This window comes from Cyprinus carpio, chromosome B14 (genome assembly GCF_018340385.1).
Source record: "Cyprinus carpio isolate SPL01 chromosome B14, ASM1834038v1, whole genome shotgun sequence".
Lineage (NCBI taxonomy): Eukaryota > Metazoa > Chordata > Actinopteri > Cypriniformes > Cyprinidae > Cyprinus > Cyprinus carpio.
Genome location: NC_056610.1, coordinates 7,480,515 through 7,498,266, shown reverse-complemented (window position 1 = coordinate 7,498,266; position 17,752 = coordinate 7,480,515). Strand labels below are relative to the sequence as shown.

Here is a 17,752-nt window from a genome sequence, read left to right as displayed (position 1 = left end):
AACAATAAGAATAATTTAAGTAACAAAAATGAATAAGAAAAATAAAAAAGAATTAACTTTGTATGCCAATTATAGTACATCCTAAGATTGCTAGAAATACAGTATTTACACTGATAGATGCTCATATAGTCAATTACCACGTGCTGACGTGCTAATGGCCAGTTATAGAGATGGTAATCATACAGATGTGCCATAAGGTCAGTAATCACACTCTATTCATATAGATGACATTCACATCGATAGCTGTGATTACGCAGTAATAACATGCTGATTTGCACTCAAACAGATGGTAATCATGCAGATACAGCCACATTCCCCACAAAACACACATACACATATATATGAAAAATGTTGAAAAATAAAAAAAAGAAAGTATTATTTGTGCAAAAAGCCAATCGCTAAGTTATGCCTCATCAGATGACAGGTGCGTCACAGCATGCATCACAAGAGAGCACCAGAATTCAAATAAACAATCTTCCGCCTATCTTTGGCTTTTTTTTTTTTTTTTTTGTGTGTGTGTGTGTGTGTGTGTGTGTGTGGATTTTTTTTAGCAGAAGGGGATATTTTCTCTGTTCCAGCCCTCAACCTTAGATGAGTTTGAGGTTTAGGGTCTTAATGAAAAGTCTATAATATACTTTGGTTCAAATTTCTCAATGGTAGTGTACACAACACCCTTTTTATCTTGCCAAAAACAGCCCTGTACACAGCAACCTGTTTCAGTGCATGTTTCTTTAAATGCTAATGAGCTCTGCTCACCCCATCCCTCCCTTCCATGGGGTGACGACCCATTTTCATGAGACTGTTTACTTTAGCCACATTTAGCTGCTGAACTTACTAACTAGCATGTTATTAGGAAAGGCGATTTGCAAAGATTCATAAAAGAACCTTGTACTCACTTTTTCTGTAGATGAGGCTGGATCACGAATGATTCACGCGAACATAGACGTATTTAGGTAGATGGGGGGCTTATTCCCTTCAGAATTAAAATTAATCCACTGCATCTTTTGCGGCTCAGATGACAAGAGTAAATGACAACTGCTGTGTTCATTATTACATCCAACAACAAAACATCTCAATTTCTTAGGAGACATTCTTGTCTACTTCTGCTCCGTCGAAACAATGGCAGACTGATGACAGCTCACTCAGAATGGGTCTAAGGTAAAACGCCAGTGTCAATCAACAATCATGGGAGGGGCCTGGGTCTGTGTGACGTCACACAGCCAAGAAGCTGAAAACGGCTTGATTTGAGAAAGGGGATATTATTTAATGGGATTCAAAAAAACACTGAGTGGGAGATCATGTGACCCTTTAACGGCGGTGCACACAGAGTCTTTCGCTCTGCTCACTTTGTCAAATATTCTACAATCCTGATCTACAATCCTTTCTATCTACTCCATCATGAGTACTTCAATGGTGAAGGACAGTCATAAAAGACTGAGTGAGCAATCGCCAATAAAGAAAAATTCAAAGATTCCACCATCACTAAAGGAGATCTCGACGGTGCCATTGCTAACGGTATCAAGCCAGCACTTAAAGAGCAGCAAAGTACTTTGGATTCGGTGGTGGCCTTGACAGTAAGAGATGCGATGGACTCTGTACTGACCCCGGTATTGCGTGACCTACATATGGACATACTAGTGACCAACAATTCTGTAAAAGAGCTAAAAGCAAAAGCTGAAAAGCTAGCCATCGCGGCGAAACAGATACATGACCGAGTCGATTCCATTCAAGCAGCTGCATGTGAGGATAGGAGAACAGTCACGAACGTAAAAAAAAACAGTTAGAACAACTTACTGATAAAGTGACAAACATGGAGGATAGGAGCAGGAGAAATAATGTGCGACTGGTGGGGTTGCCAGAGGCGGTGGAATGCTCCGATGCAGCCAGATTTCTCAGAGATAATCCTTCCAAGGGGATTCCTGCACTGAAAGGACACAATATTGAGATTGAGCGGGCTCATTGGATGTATGACGGAAGAAAAAGTAACTCAGAGCGGCCGCGTACTCTTATCTTTTGGGTGCTGAGATGGCAAGACAGATTGCCAATCCCGAAGGGTGCACGGCAGGCATACCTGGTGAAATATATGCAGGATAATGTCATGCTGCTGTTTTTTCCTGAATTCAGTCCAGCCACGTCTACCAGGAGAAGGAACCTCAACCCAATGCTTAGGAGGATGACAGCACTGGGTCTGCGGCTGTTTCTCATCTATCCGGTAATGATTGAACTGCAGCACAACAGTGAGCAGTTGATGTTCGACTCTTCTCAGAAAGCGGAGGATTTTATCGGCTCACTGCCACAGAAGAAGCATCTTAACTGCCCAGGAGAGGAGAATAACAAGGTGGACATGGACACTTAAGTTTCTGCTGTGATCTTTTATCCTGCAATCTTGTCTAGTGACTGATATGCTTTGAAATCTTTTTTTCTGGAGCTAATGGAGAGAATGTTGGTTTACTAGTTCTTGACACTGGGCTTTTTGGGGACAGGTTTTGCGCTGGTGTGGATCACTTATTCAAATATTTTAGCTGTTTTTTTTTTTCTTAGGCAGACCTATATTCTCGGTAATGTGTGGTCCGCTTTGGTTCTTGTTCAAAGTTGTTTGTCGTTCTTTTGTCTGTGCTATTTTTATTTTATACAATAGACATTAATATCTTTATTTGATTTGAATTTTAAAAGGATTGCGCACTCGGGTGGTTTGGCATATAGAGTTACTTTAAGAAGATCTCATTTTGTGCGGGATTGGATTGCGCCATCTTCTGGTCGACCATCTGTTTCCTCAGTGTGTGGTGGAATTGTTGATCACATTACAATGCCTTTTTTCTGTTAAATCTGTTTGGAATCTGGAATTATCTGACCTTAATTTATCTGTTGACTTGGGAGAAAGTGTGGTCAAACCTCAGTTTAACCTCTAAAAACTTGGCTCAACAAAAAGACTAGACAATATTCAAAACCAGGGCTCTGAACCGGTTCAAGGAATGAAAACCAAAACCGGAAACAAATGAAATTTTGACAGGAACAGATCCTGAAACTGAAATAACATCAAATTTTATAGTTCCGAACAGAATCGAAAATTTTAAATGGCCATTAACCGGTTAATAACATTATTTTATCATTCCATTTAATATTTAAAATTTGCTGTCAACCAATCAGGAATTCAAATAGTATGGCCTATGCAAATGTGAAACTGACACATCCAGCCAGTGAAATGCCTCAGCTGTAAATTCATCATAGGTAAGTCACAATGGCAATGCATTAGAGTTTATCCAAGGATACTGTAAAATGGATTAAACAGATCACGCACACCTTCAGCGCTTGTGAACGGAGAAAACAGAATAAAACTATAGGCTTACATAAAAAGGAATAGACTATATTGGCCAATACACAAAATGTATTTCACTTAAATCATTGTAAGATTAACAAAACGAAAGAAAAAAAACACAATATTCTAATTTTCTGAGATACTGAATTTGGGATTCAATCAAATACACCTGAACCAGCTAATCAAGGTGTTCAGGGCTACTTGATAATTACAGATAGGTGTGTTGGAGCAGAGTTGGAATTGAAGTCTGCAGGATGATAGCTCTCCAGGAGCAGGGTTGGAGATCCCTGGTATAGAAGATATATAGAACATTTTGCTTTACCGGCATTTTAGCATAGTATATGGGGTGAGAAAGATCACAAAAAAACTGCTTTTCATGACAGCGCTAATCTGTTTTTAAACACAAAGTGGGATCAAAAATAACACAGTCTCTTACATTAGAGGAGAGGAGACCAAGGTGATTGACAATGTCAGAGGTCAGAACTAATGAGGCAAAGGTAATTATTTTTGTCATTGTTTAGCTGTAAAAATCGCATCCATATAACATTTTATGTCATGCAGACTATCAAACAAACTGGACACAGAACAGCTGTTATCTTTAACAGGAAGATAAAGCTGAGTGTCGTCGGCATAGAAATGATAGGATAAGTTGTGTCTCTGAATAATATGACCTAGAGGAAGCATATATAATGCAAAAGGAAGAGGACCTAAAATGGAACCCTGCGGAACACCATAAGAGATTTGAGCACAAGATGAGAAACATTCTCCTACATTAACAGAAAAAGTTCTCCCCTTGAGGTAAGAGGCAAACCACTCAAGCACAGTACCCTGAAACCCAGCTACATGATTGAGTTTTTGTAAAAGGATATCATGATCTACTGTGTCAAATGCTGTACTTACATCAAGCAGGATTAAAATACAGCTCAACCAGAGTCAAGAGTGAGTAAAATGTCATTGGTAACCTTCAGCAATGCAGATTCAGTACTGTGTCACTTCCTGAAACCAGACTGAAAATAATAAAAAAAATACCAAAAAGCTCAGGTAAGATGAAATCTTGAGATGAGTCAATTTTTCCAGGACTTTTGAAATATAAGAAACTGATCAAGATTATGCTTTTTCAACAGTGATTGTAAGTGTCTGGAACCCTCCCATTGACTAGAGAACTATTAATAATAGAAGACATGATTGGACTTCTTTAAAAAATATGTGAAGGCAGAATATCAGAAGGGTGGGAAAAGGGTTTCATAATCCAAACAATATCACACTAACTAATTGTGACTCATTTTCATGTTTGATTAAATTTCTGTGTTTGATTAAATGTAAAGTGTGTTTGTGTTGAGGTTCAGGTGAGATAAATCTGATTAGAGGAATTTAACCTGAACAATATCAGGCGCAGGATCATTGTGTCCCAACGAGGAGAGAGTCACCTTTAAATTCCAATATCAGCGCACAGTTCTCTCTCTGCTGGTGTAAATGATGCAGTGTTTGGTGATGGATGGTTAGGTGGATGAACTGTGTCCGCTGTTGATATTGGATTCTTGAGTCCTGCGCAATCCCCCCCTCCGGCTCGAGAACAGAGAGAAAAACCTGAACCTCCAGCACAACCTGTGCCTCCCATCTGTGACCGCACCACTTTAACCCCGCCCACACCATTTCCTTCCCTTCAGCTAGAATTAAATCAGATGTGAGAGATGGAGTGAGAGAGAGACTGAACAGAGCAGAGAAATGAACAGCGCATGGACGTGGTAGATATGTGAATGGCTGTTCGGATATTTTCAGCTGTAGAATCAGTAACACTATATTTACAATGATTATCATAAACTGAAACATCCATGGTCTAATTATGTTCAGACAAATGATGGTAATTTCCATAAGACAAAACCAAAATGAAATCTTTATGCACCATTAAAACTAACTGAAACTAGGCTGAAATGGAAAATCAGCATAACAAATAAAAGAATATAAAATAAAAAGCTCTATACTGCAGTTAAAAAAAAAAAAAAAAAAAAAAGGAGAAAAAGGCTCAGTGCACCAGTAAAAAATGGTAAAATAAAAAACTGAAACTAGACTGAAATAGAAAAACAGCATATGAAATAAAATATTAAAGCTCTATGAACACTAAATAAAATAAAATAAATAATAACAATAAAATAAATAAATAGACTCAATATAGACTGCATCACAGTTGTTTTATAGTGTATTAACTATATCTGTATTGAAGAATGATGGATAGATGTAGAATCAGTAACACTATACAGTATATAGAAAAATTATTATAATCAAAAAATATCTACTGACAGAATATTTTCAGACAAATGATTTTTTCATAATTGATTTATTCATAATCGTAATTTTCATAAGACAAAACCAAATTTAAATCTTTATGCACCATTAAAACAAACTGAAACTCTGCCTAAATGAATAATCAGCATACTAAAAATAAAATAAAATACCAAAATTAAAGCTCCATGCACCATTAAACTAACGCGACTAAAACAGAAATATATATATACTCATGAAACAAATTTGTTTTGTAATGTATTTCTTTTATTGAACTACTGTACATCTAGATGGATGGATGAATAAATGTACAATCAGTAGCACAATACAGAGAAAAAATATTATAAACAAAACCATCCCCTGACAGAGTATTTTCAGACAAATGACAGTAAATTTAGATAAAAAGATAGAACCAAAATCAAAGTTTTATGCGCTATTAAAACTAAAACTACCAGCATACAAAATAACGTAAAATAATTTTAATTACCCTGATACAGACTTGTTTTATGCTTTATTTATTTTTTCTGGTTTTATAGTATTTTATTTTATATCTATGCTATCTGGATGGATGAACGGATGAAGTCACATTCAGGTCACATTATGAAAGTAAAATGGGTTGTAAAAGCTGTTTCATGTTGTTTGCATGTATTATAAAATAGAGTATGTCAGAAAACTAATCTGAATGCATTTGTGTTAATCTAAAGCATTGAAAAGACTCTTTACTGAACAAAAGACCCTTTCAGTGGTAAAATAAGATGGAAGTCTGAAACTGGCGGGTTATTGTTCTTTGATATGCATACAGACAATGTCTGAATGCCGTGAGTTGTTCAGGTGAGTCTATTGTTGAGATTTTAAAGGTTATTGGGAGGTTTAAACACTCATCAGGATGAAAAAAGAAAATAAAGCACCACAGCCATGTCACAGATTTATTTATTTATTTCTCTTTATTCTCCATTATTATGGAATTATTTGCAGCACAGCAGCAAATGGCCTTAAAGGAATAGTTCCTTTAAGTGCCATTATGGATTATAGACTCATATTTTTTTCCAGACGCTAGAGTGTGAAGTTGAAGGCATCTTAATGATGTCATTGTCTCTTACAAACATGCAGCTTTTCACTTCACAAGACATTAATTGATGGACTGGATTCATGTGAATCACTTGTGGATTATTGTGATGTCTTATCAGCTGTTTGGACTCTCATTCTGACAGCACCCATTCACTGCAGAATGAAGACACAAAATCATCTACATTTTGGATGACCTGAGAGTGAGGACATTTCAGCAAATTTTTAATTTTGGGTAAACTATACCTTTAATAAGTTGACAAACTTGTTCTATTCCATAAGCACACAATTTCAACATTCTGATATTTCAATATAAATTAACAGGGCTGTCTGCTGTTTATTTAATTGATTCTGCTTTGATAAATAATGAAGTATTTTACTTGATTAAGCTTTATAGTCTGATAGTCTAATCATGACATCATCTTTAATTAAAAGCCAAAGAACGCAGCAGATTTTATACCGTTTTTGTATGATCAGATCTGACGAACATAATCTCCTCACTTCAAAGGAACTCAAATCTTGTCATCTTAATTTGATAACTCATATTTTTCTCCTGGCTGAGGAAACAGACTCATTTCACGAGTGATAAAACTCAACGCTCAGGCTGCTGTGACGGTTAAATGCGATAATGTCTCCAAATGCACTACCCAGATTCCTCTCTGCTCTTCCACAGTGCAAACTTGAGTTCCAGGCCTGCATCTCGAGCAAGAGCATCTCTGTGAAATGTGAGGGTCCGTGTCCCTGCCTGCCTGGACAGGAAGTCATCAAGCCACATGCAGAGAAGAACGGTGAGTTATTTCCTGTTTGTTAGGATGTAGATAGTACCGTATACTGTCTGAATAGAGACTGTCTGCACCGTCAAATTGTAGATGATGAAATCTGATCTGTTTGAGGTCAATATTTGCTGTATTTGCCTTTGATTTCTATATTATATATAAGGGACTCTCAAAGATTTTTGTCAACTTAATCCATTAAATTCCACTGCCCCTGAGATTTTAAGTTAATATCTCTAAAATATGACAAAACTTTTTTGAGTGCTCACGGTATTTTCATGTTGGTTAATGGTCACCTGACATGCAGGAAAACAAATTAAAGGGATAGTTCACCAAAAAATGAAAATTCTGTCATTAATTACTCACCCTCATGTTGTTCCAAACCTGAAAGATCTTTGTTCATCTTCAGGAACACAATGAAGATATTTTTGATGAATTCTGAGAGTTCTCAGACCCTCCCATATACAGCAAGTATACCTGTAGCTACCACGATCAAGGCTCAGAAACATAGCAAGGAGATCGTTAAAATAATCCACGGTGCATCAGTGGTTCAACCGTAATTTTATGAAGCTACGAGAATAATTTTTGTGCGCAAAGAAAACAAAAATTATGACATTATGGAACAATTTGTCTCCTCCGCGTCACCCCTTAGCGCCATTTTGGAGAGTATCGCATACATAAACAACGTATGCTGTTCCGTGTCAGCAGCACCATAGGCGGATACGCTGTTTACACTTTGATCTGAATGTAAACAACGCATTCTCGTACATACGTTGTACATACATTGTTTACATATGTGATACTCTCCAAAATGGTGCTATAGGGTGACGCGGAGGAGACGAATTCTTGAATAAAGTCGTTATTTTTATTTTCTTTGCACACAAAAAGTATTCTCGTAGCTTCGTAAAATTACAGTTGAACCACTGATGTCACATGGTTTACTTCAATGATGTCCTTGCTACATTTCTGAGCCTTCATTGTGTTAGGATCCTTGATGTATATGGGAGGGTCTTAAAGCTTTTGGAATTAATCAAAAATATCTTAATTTGTGTTTCGAAAATGAACAAAGGTCTTGCAGGTTTGGAACGACATGAGGGTAAGTAATTAATGACAGGAGTTTAATTATTGGGAGAACTATCCCTTTAAATATTTTTTTTCTTTTTGCTGCGAGTTTTTAATTTCAATTAAATTATTATTTTTTTTTTTAGAATGACTTCTAAAAATGTAATTTATGAATGTAATTTAAAATTTTTATGATTTAATTATATTGACTAAATTATTTTTTCCATTGATTCAATTTAAATATACAGAGATACTTGAGATGCAAAATGATGTTGAATATTGCCAATAGGGTCAGAAAAATAAGCTGTTTTACCTTTGAATTTATGAAGTTAATATTTCTGACCTCATTAGAAAAAATTATTTATCATCCTCAACTCTGATAAATCACTTAATCCTAACTTAAGATATTTGATAATTATTTTTAGATGAGTGTACTGTATTGTGTGATTGTGTAAGTATATATACACACACCTGTAATCTAAAAATGTGGTTCACAAGTTAATAAATAATAGAATTTAAAAAAAATCAATCATAAAAATGTGATGAGTTTATATGTTAAACATGTCAGAACAATTATAAGACACATTCACTGTTTAATTAAGAGCAGCAGTGATTGTGGAATGGCAGGATTTTGCCTCTTTTTGTGTTTGACATTTCGACACAAGGCAGAAACTGATTTTCTTCCTCAGTATTTATGTCTTGTTTTTCAGGACAAATACTGTATCTAAACATAATATCTTAAATCAGATTTTTGTTGTTGTTGTTGTTAAGCATAAACTCAATTAATTTAGTTTAATTTGTATTTTTTTCTTAAAGAAAACATTTGTGTTTGTCATTGCACATCTCAAGTAAATATATCTTGACAAAAAAATTAATAAATACAAAAAAAGTAAAAATTAATAAAACTATTAAGAAAGAACTGCACATATTGGTATTGAACTCATGAGAATTTGCATTACTGTATTTTACACATTCATGCATATGCTGCAGTGTCTGAAATCACTCACTAATTCACTAAACAGCAGATGCTTCATAGTTTAATATAGAGGGGAAAAAATTTATAAAGAGTCATTACTGAACACTTTTTGTGATATTACATATTGGTCACACTCTGAATGAAGGGAAAATAGCTTTGAAATCCGACCAGACCCTCAGACCACATCGGCTCAGATTTTAATTTGAATATGAAATGACCTGTGAATGTGCTTTGGATGGGGTTTGATAAAGTTGCATTTGGTGAGTTTTTCCTGTTTAGAACACAGAAAAAATAAACACATTTGAGTTGGACACACTAAAACATTTTTGCTGCCTGTCTGAACAAACCGTAAGAGACACATGAAAAAGCCTTGAGAAAGAAAAACACTCAGATGCAAGATAGTGTGTGTGTGTGTGTGTGTGTGTGCTCGTGTGGGTAAAAAACACAGAAAGATTTTGTGTGTGTGTGTGTGTCTTTCCTGAGGGGAAAGAGAATAGTGAATTTAGAGTTTTGGGAACAACACTGGACATCACAAGGACAAGCTCTCAGGAGGAATAAACACAGAAAGATGTTTGTTAATGTGAATTTCAAATGTTTTATTATTCATGGGAAAGAAACCTTTCCAATGAGATCTGTTTAATACTTAACTTCCAAATTAAATGGAGATTTAGTCTCCTGCGTCTCAGATGTTTCCCCTGAGACAAAGAGCCAATAATCATACATGTGCCTCCTACAAAGTTTTGCAATAATCTCAGCAATGTCTCAATCAAAAGTCTCAGAATAAGCTCACATTTCTCATCAAATGATTGATGAGATGAACTTCATATTCATTTTATCAACCAGTGACACATTGTGGTCTCCTACAGGAGAAATATTTGAGATAAAGATGATACAAGGGCTCAGTTGACAATATTGACTAATCAAGCTTCATTTTAATGAAGATATTGATCTTAAATCCCAAGATTGATACTATTGTCGGTTGATTCATAAATCAAACTTCACTAAACATCACAATAAGCTTTGTGGTTTGACATGAAGCAAAGGCTCAGCTTTCAAGGTCTGTGAATTTTTTCACAAAATACAAAAATAAATAAATAAATAAATGCAGTTTTGATGCTCTTTAATGTGGCTTGACAGATCATTGTAGATGTGATGATCATGTCTGCATCTTTACCGCTAGTTTCAGCACCAACAATTTTTTTTATAAATAAATACATTTGGTCAGAAGGTGCTGAAAAACAGAACAACTTACAGAATGTACTATGAAATCTGTACTATGAAACCACTGAAAGATATAAATACAACAGATTGTAAACAATAATGTCATGTAACATCATTTTACTTCAGAAATACTCAACAGAGGAGCTTTTTTTAAAAAAAAAATATATATATATATATGCACTGTATTACACATTTATTATATTTTTAAAGAATCTGTTAATGATTTCAATTACAGGCACTGTATAGATTTTTATATTTCAACAACAAATTAGAATATAAATAGAATATAAAACCTGCCCTATGTGCTATTTAAATGTTAATTATCAGTTTTTGAGTGTTAAAGGGGTCATATGATGCGATTTCAAGTTTTCCTTTCTCTTTGGAGTGTTACAAGCTGTTCGTGAATAAATAAGATCCCTAAAGTTGCAAAGACTAAAGTCTCAAACCCAAAGAGATATTCTTTATAAAAGTTAAGACTTGTCCACGCCCTCCTAAAACGCCTCATTTAAACATGCCCCCACATGTCTACGTCACGATGTGGGAAGATTTGCATAACGCCACCCAAATGTTCACGCAAAGAAAGAAGGTGTAACTTTGATTCTCGCTGTAGTACTGTTGCCGCCGCAGCCATTTTGTGGAGACGCTGTTTTCTTATTAAAAAAAAATAAATTACTTTGTTCTTCCAAAAGACAAAACAACAAAAAACCAGAAATCAAGTTGTAAATTTCTACACATACAACACTGTTCCACAGTAGTTCAACCCAAATATTCAGAATTGTGCAGCGCATTTTATGGAGGATTGTTTCCAGATCCTGGGAGAGAAAACTACAATGCCGGCTGTTCTGATTCACAGTCTGTAAGTGCGTTTACACATGTAAAGGATTTGCCACTGATGATTCAAACACGAGTTTTGTGCAGTGTAGAGTAACGTTTGTTGTTTGTCATTTCTCCGATCACAAATGCAGATTTTGGTTTTATGTTTACGCGGCGTGATACAACGCAATGCATAAAAAGACAGTATAAGTCATTATAATCAGTAATTATGTCCCCACTGGATGCAATAAATGGCTCATTTGTAATGAGTTTTATTGTTATTGTCTTGTTTCGCTGACCGGGACGCACCTCACAGTATGGCAAAGGGGCATAACATTTCCGTCACACACTTGAGGTATTCGGCCAATCACAACGCACTGGATAGCTGGCCAATCAGAACACACCTCCCTTTTCAAATCGATGAGCTTTGTAAAAAATGACGGGTATCAGAAAGGCGGAGCATAGAGGAGAAACAATAATGTACAGTATGTGGAAAATAATGTGTTTTTTTAACCTTAAACTGCATAAACACATTTTATTACACCAAATCCACAACATACTGTTATTTTTAGCAACGTCATATGTCCTGTTTTAATTGTTATATCTAAATAATTAGAAATAACTATACCAATAAATAATAATAAAAAAAATCTGCTTTAGTAATTTTTTTTTTTCTGTACCTGATACATATCCAAGTGAATCAATATTAAATCAAATTGAGATTGGAATCAAATGTAATCAAATCAAGAACTTTGAAATCTGTGTCAATATTCTTAATATTTGCATGAAACATAACAGAGTTGAAACATAATACATTAATAAATATAAAAAACGCCTTATCTGCTATTTAGATTTTTTTTCCAGTGTTAATTATTGTATTTAAAAAAAAATCTTTTAGATGAGGTTTTTTCCTTAAAGAAAATCTACATGTATTTGATATATTTCCAAATTAATTTATATTGAATCGAGATCACAGCTAAATTGAATCAAGAGCTTGTGAATAGTAATAAAATTACATTGTGAAATCTGTCAGTACAGTTGATGCTTACATTAAAATTGTCTGAGGATTGGAACATAATAGCATATATAATTACATATATCATTAAAAAAAAAACTGCCTAATGTGAAATTTAAATGTTACTCAAAATAAATAGAAATAAATCAAAAAACCTTACCTGAGAGTTTTTTTTTTTTTTTAACAAGAAAAACAAAAAAATAAAAGACCAAAATCAAACTGAATGAAGAACTAGTGAATCAGAATCCAATTGAATCAAGAGCTTGTGAATTGCATTCAAATTATGAATATTGTGTCAATATCTAGCCCTAGTTCCCTCACATATCCTGAGTGCTGAATGAGCAACTCTGAGCAGTGAAGTTTTTCTCCTGAAGTGTTTTGATGCCAGCAGTCTATTATTTTAAAGGTTTGTTGTGCTGTAATTCAGATTCATGACCTCTAGCCTGTTTGCACTTATTTCCCAAAGGCTTCCCCACACAGCACAGTCTCTCTCTGTGGGTTCTGCTGCGAGATGTGAGCAGAGATGAGGGTTCGGTCTGATAGCTGTGTTATGATGTCTGTATTTTAATGACTTCAGATCACTGACATGATCTTTAATTGGAAAAGTGCTGCATACATCAGGAAGCAATTACCACCGAAAGAGAGAACGTGTCATTTGAAAGTCCATTTTTCTCTCATTTCCTTTCGTCTTTATTGTCTCACGGCCTCTTCTCTTTCTCTTTATTTGACCTGTTCATCTTTTGTCATATTATCTCTGACTTTCATCTCGCGCTTTTTTATGTGTCTCTGTTCGGTATTCAGATGGAGCGGTTATTCCTCAGTGTTTGCATTGAGAAAATCTCTTTCTTCTCAGTGTCAGTCCATTATCTGTTCTTCTGTTTTCATCCATGGAGCTACATCGTCATTTAAAAAGATGGGTGATAGAGGGCAGGACTAGGGCCATAACATTTCTGCAATGAGGAAAATGTGGACAGAATCACAGAAAATGAAATTCACTGTATAACGCAGAATTTTAGATGAATAAATCAAAAGTAGGACTGTACACTTTATCAGACTGTGATGTGGACAAGTGTCTGTGAATATTAAACAAAAGACTGCTATTGAAATTAAATTGAAGAAATTATTACAGATACGGTGCCCTCCATAAGTATTGGAACAGTAAAGACAAAATTGCTCTGTTTGCTGTGGAGTCAAAAAAATCTGTAAATATGATTAAAAGATGAATATGAGACAAAACTATAAATTGACAAATTTTACATTTACACGTTTTATCAACTAAGAAGATCAGCACTTTTTAGAGTTTCATCCCCCTATCTGATTTGAGCATAAGTATTGGAACAGTTGCCTCACAGGTCTATCTAAGTGTTCAGCTGTGTCCTGTTGCATTAATTGTTCAGATATTAAAAGCAGGGAATGTGTCATATCAGTTATAGCCATTGTTTCTGCATTCTGAGTCTTGCATTCAATGACAACACACACATACCAGGAAGAAGATGGGGGAGCTGACTTTGAGAGAAAAGCAAGCAATTTGGATGCTAAAATAAAAGAGGAAGTAAATTAAAAACAAAGGGCATGGAGAAATCAAGAGATTGGAAACCGCTGGTGACATCAGCAACCAACAAAGACCTGATTGGCAGAGAAAAACAGCATTAATTGATGACAGACAAATCATAAAAGCTGTGAATAAGAACCCTAAAATATGTGAATGTAAAATCACCAACAACCTCTAGAAACCTGGGTGATGCTCTGACAATCTACTCTCCACAGGAGACTTCGACACAGAATTACAGAGGCTACACAAGCAAGATGCAAATCTCTGACAAGCACCAAAAATAGAAAGACATGATTTGAGTTTGCAAAAGCCAGTAGAGTTTTGGAACAGTGTTTTATGGACAGATGAGACAAAGATTAACCTTTGTCTAATTGATGGGAAAGCAAAAGTGTGGAGAAAAAAGGGAACTGCAAATGATCCTAAGCATACAGCCTCATCTGTAAAGCAATATGGAGATGGTTTCATGGCATGGGTATGCATAGCTGTCTCTGGGTATGCATAGCCTTCTCAAATTTAATGATGGCTTAATGTATGATGACAGGACCAGAATGAATTTGGAAGGGTACAAAACCATCTTAGCTACCAATATTCAAGAAAATGCCACCAGACTCATCAGAAAGTGTTTCATATTGCATCAGGACAATGAGCCAAAACAGTCAAGGAGTTTATCAGGGCAAAGAAATGTGAAGTCTTAGATTGCCCAAATCAATCTCCAGATTTAAATCCAATTGAACATGAATTTCACCAGCTGAAGAGGAGACTAAAGGCAGAAATTCCCCAAAACAACAGGTGGAACTGGCTGCATTAAAGGCTGGGAAAAGCATTTTAAAGGATGAGACAAAGAGTCTGGTTATGTCTATGGGTCCCAGACTAAATGCTCTGATTGTACGCAAGGGATCTGCAACAAAATAATAGCTTTTAATCTTTTACATCTGCCTTAAGTTCACTTGTCCCAAAACTTATGCTTAGGTAGTGGGATGAACCCTAAAAGTGCTGTCTTTTTTATTTGGTAAAACATGTACTGTTGAAACAGCTAATAATAAAATGTGACATTCTGTAGTTTTGTCTCATATTCATCTTCATTCTTTGCTTTCATCTTGCTGAAGTCCATACTGCAAAATCTTCGTATTTTCACAACAAGATCAACAGCGCTACAGACACACGTAACCTGTTAAAACATTAAATTCTCTATTTTGTACCCCTCCACCACCTCCCACCACTTTCATAACAGCTGATGATTTTGCCACATTCTTCACAGACAAAACTAGAACAACCAGTAGTCAGTTCTCAGCTCCACACACACACAAACGCAAATCAACCACATCCATGCCTAAAACTTTCCCCTTCTACTTGTCCCCTCACTGAGGCAGAAGTATCCAAACTTCTCCTCTCCAGCCATCCTACAACATAGACACACTAGACTCAATCCCCTCACACCTTCTCCAAGTAATTTCCCCTACACTTTTACCACCACTCACACACATCATCAACACATCTTTTCTCACAGGCACTTTCCCCACTGCATTCAAGCAAGCTAGGGTAACCCCACTGCTCAAAAAACCTACATTAAACACTTCACTTACAAATAGCTCCAGACCTGTCTCTCTACTTCCTTTCATAGCAAAAACACTCAAACAAGTTTTTTTTTTTACCAGGTATCATTATTTCTTACACAGAACAACCAACTGGATCCTAACCAGTCAGGCTTCAGGAGTAGCCATTCAACTGAGACTGCGCTACTGTCAGTCACTGAAGCCCTGTGGATTGCAAAAGCTGATTCCAAATCATCAGTTCTTATTTTGCCATCTTCTGCTTTTGACACGGTGAATCATCAGATCCTCCTGTCCACCCTCTCATCACTGGGCATTACTGGGATTCCACTTTGCTGGTTTGAATCCTATCTCACTGGTAGGTCTTTCAGGGTGGCCTGGGGTGGGGATGCATCCAAAGCAGTTCTTGGACCACTCCTGTTCTCCATATACACTACATCACTGGGTCCCATCATACAGGCACATGGTTTCTCCTACCATTGCTATGCTGATGACACACAGCTCTATCTCTCATTTCAACCAGATGATCCAATGGTAGCTGCACAGATCTCAGGCTGCCTGGTGGACATGGATGGAAGAACATCACCTACAGCTCAACCTGGCAAAAACAAAGCTTCTTGACTTCCCAGCCACTCCAAATCTACAACATGAATTCACAGTCCAGTTAGGTTCATCAACAGTTACCCCATCAAGTCCGGTCAGAAATCTTGGTATAATCTTTGATGACCAGCTGACTTTCAAAGACCACATTGCAAAAATTGCTAGATCTTGCAGATTTGCAACGCACAACATCAGAAAGATTAGGCCCTTCCTTAAGGAGCATGCTGCACAACTTCTTGTCCAGGCCCTTGTCATTTCTAGGCTGGACTACTGCAATGCTCTTCTGGCTGGACTTCTATTATCCACAGTCAAACCTTTACAAATGATTTAGAATGCAGCAGCACAACTGGTCTTTAACGGGCCCAAAAGAGCCCACGTCACACCTCTCTTTATCTTCCTGGACTGGCTTCTGGTTACAGCTCACATCAAGTTCAAGACAATGATGCTTGCATATAGAACAGCCTCCGGCTCAGCACCCCGCCTACTTCCACTCACTCTTATGAATCTACATCCCCTCCAGAAGTCTGAGATGAGCTATTAAGCAATGCCTTGTTGGTACCATCACAAAGAGGCACAAAATCACTTTCCAGAACATTCTCGTTCACCATTCCTGGCTGGTGGAATGATCTTCCAACCCTTATCCGGAATGCTGATTTCCTGAAATTTTTCAAGTGACGACTGAAAACACACCTCTTTCGTCACTACCTAAATTCTATAAAATATATATAAAGGAATTTGGGGGGTGGGGGGGGGGGGGGTATTGAATTGGGGGAGGGGGAAGGGAATTTAAGGGGGCCCTACAAGAGATTTAAATATACGTGTTTAGTGAAGGCTTTTATCCAAAGCGACTTGCATGGAATCAAACCTGTGATCTCAACCAGCCGAGCTGTAGAAACTCCTGGAGATGCTGGAAGTGAGAGACAAAGAGGTGGAGATGATTACAGATGGAGCCAGAGGGGGTGGAGATGGGCAATGGGGTTTGTTAGGATGAAAGGACGGATGGAGAGCAGGAGAGAGATACGATCTGAAGAGAAACACCAGAGAGATTTTTCACTCACAGCAGGAGAGAATAGTGAAAAACAGAGGGATCACCTGAGAGAAAATACTGTAGAGAGATGTGTGTGCACAGCGAACAACACTCACTCATTATGTTTTGAAGAATCGTTTTTCATGCTTTACACCACAATATAATACAACACACACACACATGCTCATCTTTCTTCATTGGGCCTTAGAGGAAAAACAGCAATATGAGGCTTTCAGTGGAAAATTACATCTGCACAAATTTGTGTCGGTGTGTGTGTTTTCTGGGTCATTCTGTTATGCAGAATATCTTCATCTCACCATGTGTCTTCTTGTGCTCGATAGAACAGAAGTAAAACATATTAGTTTGTTTCCTTTCATCATAATTTCAACATTAACTGAACACGAGGTGTCTCCAGGAATGAAAAAAACACCAATTCAGAATTATTATCTAATTGAAATGTTTCCAGCAAAACATGTTTTCTATGGAAGTTTTCCATCCTGCT

The 17,752-nt window shown here is 36.5% G+C and overlaps 1 protein-coding gene across 7 annotated transcripts in view; it reads left to right on the top strand.

The window, feature by feature from the left end:
* spock1 (SPARC (osteonectin), cwcv and kazal like domains proteoglycan 1) overlaps window positions 1-17,752 on the top strand; it is a 221,201-nt gene that overhangs the window by 174,532 nt on the left and 28,917 nt on the right. For all 7 annotated transcript variants that reach the window (XM_042737922.1, XM_042737921.1, XM_042737917.1 and 4 more), the window contains one exon: window positions 7,335-7,449. In XM_042737922.1, the coding sequence (XP_042593856.1) occupies window positions 7,335-7,449 (115 nt within the window). The remainder of the gene's footprint in view (window positions 1-7,334; window positions 7,450-17,752) is intronic.